The 10,331-nt window shown below is 38.2% G+C and overlaps 1 protein-coding gene across 7 annotated transcripts in view; it reads right to left on the reverse strand.

Annotated features, from left to right (window-relative positions):
• Window positions 1-9,989, reverse strand: part of cit.L (citron rho-interacting serine/threonine kinase L homeolog) — an 87,253-nt gene extending 77,264 nt beyond the window's left edge. For 2 of the 7 annotated variants that reach the window (XM_041566307.1, XM_041566298.1), the window contains exons 1-3: window positions 9,778-9,988; window positions 7,986-8,087; window positions 3,783-3,880 (exon numbers count right to left, since the gene is read on the reverse strand). In XM_041566307.1, coding sequence (XP_041422241.1) covers window positions 3,783-3,878 — 96 coding nt within the window. In that variant the 5' untranslated portion in view covers window positions 3,879-3,880; window positions 7,986-8,087; window positions 9,778-9,988. Of the gene's footprint in view, window positions 1-3,782; window positions 3,881-7,985; window positions 8,088-9,777 lie in introns of all 7 variants that reach the window. The other 5 variants (XM_018261521.2, XM_018261506.2, XM_041566317.1 and 2 more) reach the window with 4 other exon arrangements.
• Window positions 9,990-10,331: the final 342 nt, after the last annotated feature.

Here is a 10,331-nt window from a genome sequence, read left to right on the forward strand (position 1 = left end):
CAGACAAACAGGCAAATACACCTCTTGTGTAGGGAACAGATCGTTTGTTACACCATATATGTGTGACCTTTCTTTACTGTCAACCTCCACCAAAAAAAGGGTTAAAAAGACTCTCCTCAAGAGCTTGTTTAGATGGGTACTCACAAACAGGTAATATCAACTTGCACGTAAATTCTGAAGCGCTTCCCTTCGTGTAGACTGTAAATCAACATGTAGCAGCAAATAGTGTAAAAATCTTTTTAATATTTATAAAACAAAGTTTAAAATGCACTCACATGGCAATGGTTAAAATAGAGCATATCTATGCACCGTCCAACTGGAGGCCCCTCTGATTGCACCAGTCCACAGCAACAAGTCCCATGATGATCAGGCTTGGGAAAACGAATATAAGAATGTTTGCGTTCGTTCCTTGTGTGTGATGGTTGTTTGCGTTCGTTCCTCGTGTGCAATACTCGGCGCCTACCAGTGACGTCACCTGCCTTACGCGTTTCGTCTTGCGACTTCCTCAGAGGCTTAATTTCAGCTGCGCATGCGTTGATCTTTTATTCCGTCTCTCCTTGCGTCTCTTGACGCTTTCCCCCCACGTTCGTTCGTTGCTATAGGAACGCGTCGCTTTCTGATCGTTAGGACTTACGTTGCCATAGGGACGCGTAGTTGGAAACAGAACGATCTCTTTATAGCTATTTTGACGGGGCTTCCAATTGGAGGGGATTAAAACAAATACAGAACTTTTTCGAAAATACATCATTATACAAGTTGTTTATGATATTTAACAAAAACCACTCCTATCAAAAAAGGGGGAAGGTAAATAAAAAATGTGAATATGAATTACAAATAAAAAAATACTCGAAAAAACTCAAAAAATTTTTTTAAAAATTAATATATAATTGTATATATCTCTCTCTAGATGGATACTATACTATAGAATGGGGGCCAAATTTTATCTTTGGCACCTTAGACGTGAAATCATTATATACGTCAATAAGACACAACCAAGGTATAAAATCAACTGCGTATTTTTTAGAAAATGATGATAACATGACTGGTGAACAAAAAGAATTCATTCTAAATTCTATAGAATTTATTCTAGAACATAACTATTTTCGGTTTGAGAGTCAATTTTATTTACAGTTGTGTGGCATCGCCATGGGAACGAGATTCGCGCCCAGCTATGCGAATCTATTTATGGGCTTATGGGAGATACACAATATACTCCCCTTAATACAGCTGGGCGCGAACTTACTCCTGTGGCGGCGCTACATTGACGATATTATATTTATTTGGAAAGGCACTAAAGCAGAAGTAACACAATTTATAAGTGGATTAAACAATAATGATTTAAATATTGAATTAACACCAACCATCAGTACAGAAAGTATAACGTTTCTAGATCTTGAGATATACATAAAACAGGATAAAATACATACAAAGACATATTTCAAATCTGTGGATTCAAATAATTATGTTATACCCTCAAGTAACCACCACCCTCGGTGGATACAAAATATACCTCTAGGCCAAATGTGTAGAATCAAGAGAAACTGCTCCGAACAAGAACATATAGAGAAACAACTGAGTTTTATGGGCAATAGATTTAAGGAAAGGGGTTATAGTAAAGGCCTAATCAAACAGACTATTGAAAAGGTCGAAAATATTCCAAGGACAACATTGTTGGAGGGTAAGGTAAAGAAACCAAATGAAGATAACGAAATTGTTTTTTCAACCACATATAATCCAATAGCAAAAGAAATAGGGGGAATTATTAAAAAACATTGGGATATACTAAGAGGAGATGAAAAACTTAATCAGTCCCTCCCCCCCCAGCCAAGGATAGTTTTTAAAAAACCAAAAAATTTCAGACAAGTTCTAACGCATAACCATCTCATAACTGATAGCATAAAACGCAAAGAGATAGATAAATCTTGGCTTGGTTTTTTTCCGTGTGCAACATGTAAAGCATGTAAATATGGCATTAAGAAAAAACAATTTATGTCAAATGTCACAAATGAAGTTTTCAAAATTAGACAATGTATAAAATGTACTACAGAAAATGTCATTTATTGCCTAGAGTGCCCATGTGGACTTCAATATATTGGAAAAACAAATAGACCTCTACGAGATAGAATGAGAGAACATATAAGGAACATCGAGAAAGGTTTGGACACTCATAGTGTATCAAAACACTTCAAAACAACACACGGGAAAAATCCAAAAGGTTTAAAATTCTGGGGTATAGAACAGATAAAAAGAGGATGGAGAGGAGGTGATTTAGTGAGAAAGACGTTGCAGATAGAAAGTAGATGGATATATCAAATGGAAACATCAGTACCAAGTGGTCTGAATGTAGACATAAATTTGAGAGCGTTTTTGTAGGTAAATGCAATGTCTAAATGTATAGTGCTAAATAATATCATTCACCCAGTTTCGAGGAGTGGGCACGAAAGTGTAAAGGGTTAATGAATGAAAAAATTCTAAAATAACACTGCTGTTTAATATCCCTCTTTATTTTATTTCAGGTGATCCATCTAGAGAGAGATATATACAATTTTATATTAATTTTTTAAAAAATGTTTTGAGTTTTTTCGAGTATTTTTTTATTTGTAATTCATATTCACATTTTTTATTTACCTTCCCCCTTTTTTGATAGGAGTGGTTTTTGTTAAATATCATAAACAACTTGTATAATGATGTATTTTCGAAAAAGTTCTGTATTTGTTTTAATCCCCTCCAATTGGAAGCCCCGTCAAAATAGCTATAAAGAGATCGTTCTGTTTCCAACTACGCGTCCCTATGGCAACGAAAGTCCTAACGATCAGAAAGCGACGCGTTCCTATAGCAACGAACGAACGTGGGGGGAAAGCGTCAAGAGACGCAAGGAGAGACGGAATAAAAGATCAACGCATGCGCAGCTGAAATTAAGCCTCTGAGGAAGCCGCAAGACGAAACGCGTAAGGCAGGTGACGTCACTGGTAGGCGCCGAGTATTGCACACGAGGAACGAACGCAAACAACCATCACACACAAGGAACGAACGCAAACATTCTTATATTCGTTTTCCCAAGCCTGATCATCATGGGACTTGTTGCTGTGGACTGGTGCAATCAGAGGGGCCTCCAGTTGGACGGTGCATAGATATGCTCTATTTTAACCATTGCCATGTGAGTACATTTTAAACTTTGTTTTATAAATATTAAAAAGATTTTTACACTATTTGCTGCTACATGTTGATTTACAGTCTACACGAAGGGAAGCGCTTCAGAATTTACGTGCAAGTTGATATTACCTGTTTGTGAGTACCCATCTAAACAAGCTCTTGAGGAGAGTCTTTTTAACCCTTTTTTTGGTGGAGGTTGACAGTAAAGGAAGGTCACACATATATGGTGTAACAAACGATCTGTTCCCTACACAAGAGGTGGCAACATTGCAAAACTATATTACCCTATTTGCCTGTTTGTCTGTCTCCCGTGCCTCTGGCGCTGGCTCTTTTATTTTAGCAACAGAATTTTCGGACTTGAAGGGATACAAGTGGGAGCCGGCTGGGATCTGTGGACACAATCAAACCTTGGGCCTATCTTTCTGTTTAAGATACTTCCCAGTGGAGGAAATTAGCCAAATGATTTGTCTGGCTAAAATGGGCTAGAGAGAACACTGAGTTAGAAGAGACAAAAAATAAAAAAGTCTGTATAAAAAAAAAAACTGCACAGAGCTCTAATTATGTCAGTATGTTGTAACTACATGTGGTAATAAAACTATATGTCCAAAAGGAAATACCAATAATACTACCTGAAAAAAGTTGTTAAGCCGTGCTGCCCTGCTGGTAATGGGGTCAGAAGAAATAGCATCCGCAGCACTGCGGCTTCCAAACTTGAATTTCAGCATCTCTGAAAAGACAAGAACATGCATTTCACATATTTGGGTAATAGTTGCTGTATATGTGGTTCAATGCATTGGCACTAACTATGCCAATGCATGGACCACAAATCCTCAGTGGTGTCTATGAATTTAGAGTCCTGCCTAATATACAAATCCACCACAAACCTGTTGGGCAGAAAGGGACATTCTGTGTATACTTCCAAATAGCACTAGATGCAGCAAACAGAATCCAAACGAAGGAATCTGGATATGCCATTACTGCAAACTTTTGCCAAAACAAGTCCCATCATACTTAAAGGGATACTGTCATGGGGAAAAAAAAAATTCAAAATGAATCAGTTAATAGTGCTTCTCCAGCAGAATTCTGCACTCAAAAGAGCAAAGAGCAAACAAATTTTTTTATATTCAATTTTGAAATCTGACAGGGGGCTAGACATTTTGTCAATTTCCCAGCTGCCCCAAGTCATGTGACTTGTGCTCTGATAAACTTCAATCACTCTTTACTGCTGTACTGCAAGTTGGAGTGATATCACCCCCTCCCTTCCCTGCCACCCCCAGCAGCCAAATAAAAGGACAATGGGAAGGTAACCAGATAACAGCTCCCTAACACAAGATAACAGCTGCCTGGCAGATCTAAGAACAACACTCAATAGTAAAAACCCATGTCTCACGGAGACACATTCAGTTACATTGAGAAGGAAAAACAGCAGCCTGCCAGAAAGCATTTCTCTCCTAAAGTGCAGGCACAAGTCACATAACCAGGGGCAGCTGGGAAATTGACAAAATGTCTAGCCCCATGTCAGATTTCAAAATTGAATATAAAAAAATCAGTTTGCTCTTTTGAGAAATGGATTTCAGTGCAGAATTCTACTGGAGTAGCACTATTAACTGATGTGTTTTAGAAAAAAACATGTTTTCCATGACAGTATCCCTTTAATATCTACTAGTATGCATAAAATCATCCCCTTTAAATGCATACACTAGTAATGTACAGTGATTAATACCTTCTCTCTTGTATGTTGTATTTAATTTGGCCAGATCAGATGTACAGGTATGGGACCGGTTAACCAGAATGCTCGGGACCTGGGGTTTTCCAGAGAATGGATCTTTCCATTATACATTAAATCTACTATAAAATAATTTCAACATTAAATAAGCCAAATAAGGATTAATTATATCTCAGTTTGGATCAAGTACAAGGTACTGTCTTATTATTACAAAGAAAAAGGAAATCATTTTTAAAAAAATTTGATTAATTGGATAATCATCTATGGGAGATGGCAATTCTGTAATTATGAGCTTTCTGGATAACAGGATCCCATACCTGTACTTCCATTTTACTTAGCCATAGGGTGCTCCCATAAACCCTTTTGTTCATCTCCATAGTGATGCTGCCCTTCTACAAGTACTTAGACTTATTAATGAATTTGAAGAACCAATGTGGTCACCGATAGTATCCACTAGGTGATTCTTTTTGAAAAATCTACAAGCTGGAACAAAGAAAAATAATAATATTAAAGATATAATATATATTGTTCAGTCCTGTACTGTGTATACTAGAAACAATGTCAATTTTAACATTTCCAACTCCACAAAGAGTCTCTTTCGGGTATGTATATATTTAATGTACCAATATCAGTTCATCATTGTTTAAAGTCAATGTAACAATGGGGGGTAGATTATACAGCACATTAAGAACACCAAATCAATACCCAAGCCTTCCAATGTCCAATATCTAACACTAAAGGTAGCCACACATGTTCAGATTTGACAATGCTGCTTAACCACCTGCGCAGTTGCGGCCTGTCATGGTGCTCCTCAGACATCTGACCCAGTGTCGGACTGACCCACCGGGATACCAGGAAAACTCCCGGTGGGCCCAGGTGTCCGTGGCCTATTGCTTGTTCATTCCCTACTACATTATGGGAACAAAGAGGCTTTATAATGGAAGAATAGAGTATAGTATGTAGAGAAAAGACACTAGGAGAATAAAGAGGTTTAGTGAGGAGAGGAGGTATAATAGTTTGGAAAGTGGGCCCTCAGCCTAAGATTTTCTGGGGGGCCCCTGGCATCCCAGTCTGACACTGATCGGACCTGGGAGAAAATTTCCATTGAATGGAGAAAGAAAGGAAGAGGATCAGCAGTTCTGCGGCTCCTCCTTACTTACTGCTGTTCCAGATGTTGGAGCCTTTGGTTCCATCAATTGAAACTGTGGCAAGATTGGAATGCAAGTGTAGGGCCCATTGTATAGTAAGCATCTGTTTGGATCACAGCCCAGTCAATGTGATAGTGTGCAGGTCGGGCTGTGTGTGGTTACCATAAAGGAATTATTCAGTGTAAAAATAAAAACTGGGTAAACAGATAGGCTGTGCAAAATAAAAAAATGTTTCTAATATAGTTAGTTAGCAAAAAATGTAATGTATAAAGGATGGAGTGATTTGATGTTTAACATGTCAGTCAGGTCACTACTTCCTGCTTTTCAGCTCTCTTGGTTTACACTGACTGGTTACCCTGGCTACCAGGCAGTAACCAATCAGAGACTTGAGGGGGGGCCACATGGGTCATATCTGTTGCTTTTGAATCTGAGCTGAATGCTGAAGATCAATTATAAACTCACTGAACAGAAATGTACCATGTGGCCCCACTTCAAGTCACTGACTAACTCAGAGTTATAGAGCTGAAAAGCAGGAAGTTGGATTCTGGCTGTTTTATTAGACATCTGTTCACTCCAGTCTTTATATATTACATTTTTGGATGACTAACTATATTAGAAACATTTTTTATTTTGCACAGCCTATTTACCCAGTTTTTATTTTCACACTGAACTATTCCTTTAAAGGGGTTGTTTTTCATTTAGTTTCAGATAGTTCACGTACTTTCTATTTTCTATGTGTGACCATTCTTCTAATATTGAAGTGTAAATCTAATTCTCCATCTCCACCTTTCTAAAGCAGCTCCGGGAGGGGGGAGTGGGGTTGCTAAATTCATACATTTAGTCATACATTTCTTATCTTTGTCCCTTGCTGAGCAAAATCTCCTAGTAGTCATTAAATGCAGCTATTAGAATTGATACAATAGTTGCCAAGACTCCATAGAAGGTTCTGAAAAATGTATTAACAAAATGTTGCAAAATTGTAACAGTTCAAAGGCTGCACCTGAATTTCTTAGCTGTCAGACTGAAACACCAGAGACAGGTATATTAAAGGGGTTGTTCACACTTTTTTCAATTGTTCAGGTGCTTTTAGATTGTTCCCCAGAAATAAAGACTATTTTCAATTACTTTCCATTATTTATTATTTACTGTTTTTCCAAAATCTAAGTTTAAAGTTGAATGTTCGTGTCTCTGGTGTTTGTCTGGCAGCTCAGTAATTCAGATGCAGACTCTAAACTGTTACAATTTTGCAACATTTAGTTGATCCATTTCTCAGCAGCATCTCCGGAGTTTTAGCAACTATTGTATCAATTCTAACAGCTGCCCGTAATGAAACTCGGGGATTCTGTTCAGCAGGGACAAAGATAAGAAATGTATCAACTAAATGTATCCATTAAGAACAGTTACAGGGTCGGCGACCCCCCCCTCCAAGAGCTGCTTTAGAAGGTGAAAAATGAAACTTTACACTTCAATATAAGATAGGGATGCACCGAATCCACTATTTTGGATTCGGCCAAACCCCCAAATCCTTTACGAAAGATTCTGCCAAATGCCAAAGTGAATTCCGAACCCTAATTTGTATTTTCAAATTAGGGGTGGGAAGGGGAAAACATTTTGTGACAAAACGGTCCCTCCCCGCCCCTAATTTACATATGCAAATTACTATTCGGATTCGGGTCAGCTGAATCCTGCTGAAAAAGGCTGAATCCTGGTCGAATCCCGAACCGAATCCTGGATTCGGTGCATCCCTAATATAAGAAAATGGGCACACAGAAAAGAGAGAGTCAGTAGAAAAAGTTGTTATTTCTGGTGATCTATCTGAAAACAACTAGATGTTTGAAGGTGAACCACCCTTTAAACTTCAAACTTATATTTTGTATAAACTGTAAAAAAAAATACAAAGCAATTTAAAAAAAAGTCTTCTGGAGAACAATCTGAAAACAAAGTGTTTGAGACCTCACCTCAAAGGCGAGGAACATCAGTGGTTCCAAAAACTGCCGGGTAGACCTTCTGGAAGATCTTGTAGTAACAAAAGGCACAGCCTGAAGCCCAGTTAGATACACCTAAAAGCGACCAACAACAATGTTATGTAGATAATATAAGAGGTTCCACTTAGGTTTGTTCATGTAAAATTTTTAAAAACCTTGAACTATTGCTTTTTCTGCGACTGTACTGCAATCACATTGTACAGGATCTAATTGTGGCAACAAAAAAAAATAATTTATGGAGGTTCTTGCGCCTTTAGTAACTCATTACGGGTGGCTTAGTAGAGCGAAGTCAGAAAATAATACTGACCAGTTAATCATGATAACATATTTTTATCAAGTTAGATATGTGATGTGAGTGCCATTACCTCATATATATAGCCTATGACTTAGGGGCAGATTCATTAAGGGTCAAATTTCGAAGTTAAAAATACTTCGAAATTCGACCCTCGAATTGAAATCCTTCGACTTCGAATATCGAAGTCGAAGGATTTAGCGCTAAACGTTCATTCGATCGATCGAAGGATTTTTCGTTCGATCGAACGATTAAATCCTTCGAATCGAACGATTCGAAGGATTTTAATCCAACGATCGAAGGAAAATCCTTCGATCAAAAAAAGGTTAGCAAACCTATGGGGACCTTCCCCATAGGCTAACATTGACTTCGGTAGGTTTTATCTGCCGAAGTAGGGGGTCGAAGTTTTTTTTTAAAGGGAAAGTACTTCGACTATCGAATGGTCGAACGATTTTTCGTTCGATTCGTTCGATTTCGTTCGAATTCGAACGAATTTAACCAATTCGATGGTCGAAGTACCCAAAAAATACTTCGAAATTCAAATTTTTTTCATTCGAATCCTTCACTCGAGCTTAGTGAATCGGCCCCTAAGTGTCCTAGCGACACGAAACGCGTTAGGCGAGAGATGTTTGTATAAATAAAAGTATCTATTTTTATCTACCAATTTTTGGTCTGATCTATACGTGGTCCAGCAGTGTGCCTTGCACCAACACTTGTTTGTTTGCATATGGAGAGCCATATATTGGACATGGAAGCTTTGACCATTTCACGATAATGTATCATACAACTTCCTATGTATACTGGCTTCAAAACACGTGTTATTATTGTTAGAACCTGTAAGCACGGAGGAACTTTTCAATAATATTGCTACATTTATTGACATACATATAAGAAGATATAAGGACAAAGGAAATATGTTTTTATATGAGTGATTACAGAAAGCATAACATTGTTACAGACAAATACTCTGCTTATGAATGAACAAAAACATACAATGTACAAAATCACAGCTTGACTGCATAGGGATCGCACTGATTCTTTATTAACATTTGAAATAGATTTCATGCGATCATTACATTTTTGGTGACAATTTACAACACTGTAACTTGAACATTATTTGCATTTTCTAATCTGAAGGAGGAGGCTGCTCTAAATGAAGTGACGACTGGTGATTGTGGGTAACTGGAGTCTGGGACAGGTGCAATTTAGCGCCTATGTAGCCCTCCACAGTGTTATACCAACAGAAAGACATTAGTAGAGGCAGACTCGAATGCATAAGAGAAAGGCAGCAGCCACAGCACGGGGCAGCAAAAGGCAAGCTTTGCAGTGACGCAGACGTTACAGTCCCATAGACACAGCGAAGCACGGAGTCTGACAGGCGACACGTGCCGATCTTGTACGCGAAAAAGGAAATCGAATTGTGGCGAGCAATAAGTGACTATACTCTCTCATTAACGCTGTACCGCGTCTTACCTTATGTTCTTCTTGCCGCCATTAAATTCAAAAACAAACCGTGTTCTCTGACTTCACTTCCGCAAACATGTCGGAAACGCCTCACGCCCAAACCTCTGTAGCGCACTGTGTAGCTCACTGGACTTGCCTCCCTTCCTTCTAAACGCAGCCCCACCACCTTATGGGTAGCAGCTGCATAGATACAGGCTATCTCTTCATACTTTTTTCCCGTAGAACGACTTGCCCACAAGAAAAATGTCCAAAAAGCTTCTCGCAGTTTCCGGGTTACATCAGCTAATAATTATATTGCGCCATCTGGAGTATTTTAATACATAGTTTTCGCTTGTTCTTTGTTATTATTTGTTGTAGAAGGACGTGTATCAGCTACTGAGCCCTTTTTACCAGTTGTATTAACCAACCAACGTTTTTTAAGTGTCTTTTAACCATATTTATTTATGTTAGCTCAGTGTTTCATCCTATCCACCCCTCTCTTACTGAGCTGGAAATTTACAGATTAAATTGGGTGACTATCTATATATAATACACAAAAGCCATGAATATCCTGTAAATTATAT

The sequence above is a fragment of the Xenopus laevis genome, chromosome 1L (genome assembly GCF_017654675.1).
Source record: "Xenopus laevis strain J_2021 chromosome 1L, Xenopus_laevis_v10.1, whole genome shotgun sequence".
In the NCBI taxonomy this organism is placed as follows: domain Eukaryota; kingdom Metazoa; phylum Chordata; class Amphibia; order Anura; family Pipidae; genus Xenopus; species Xenopus laevis.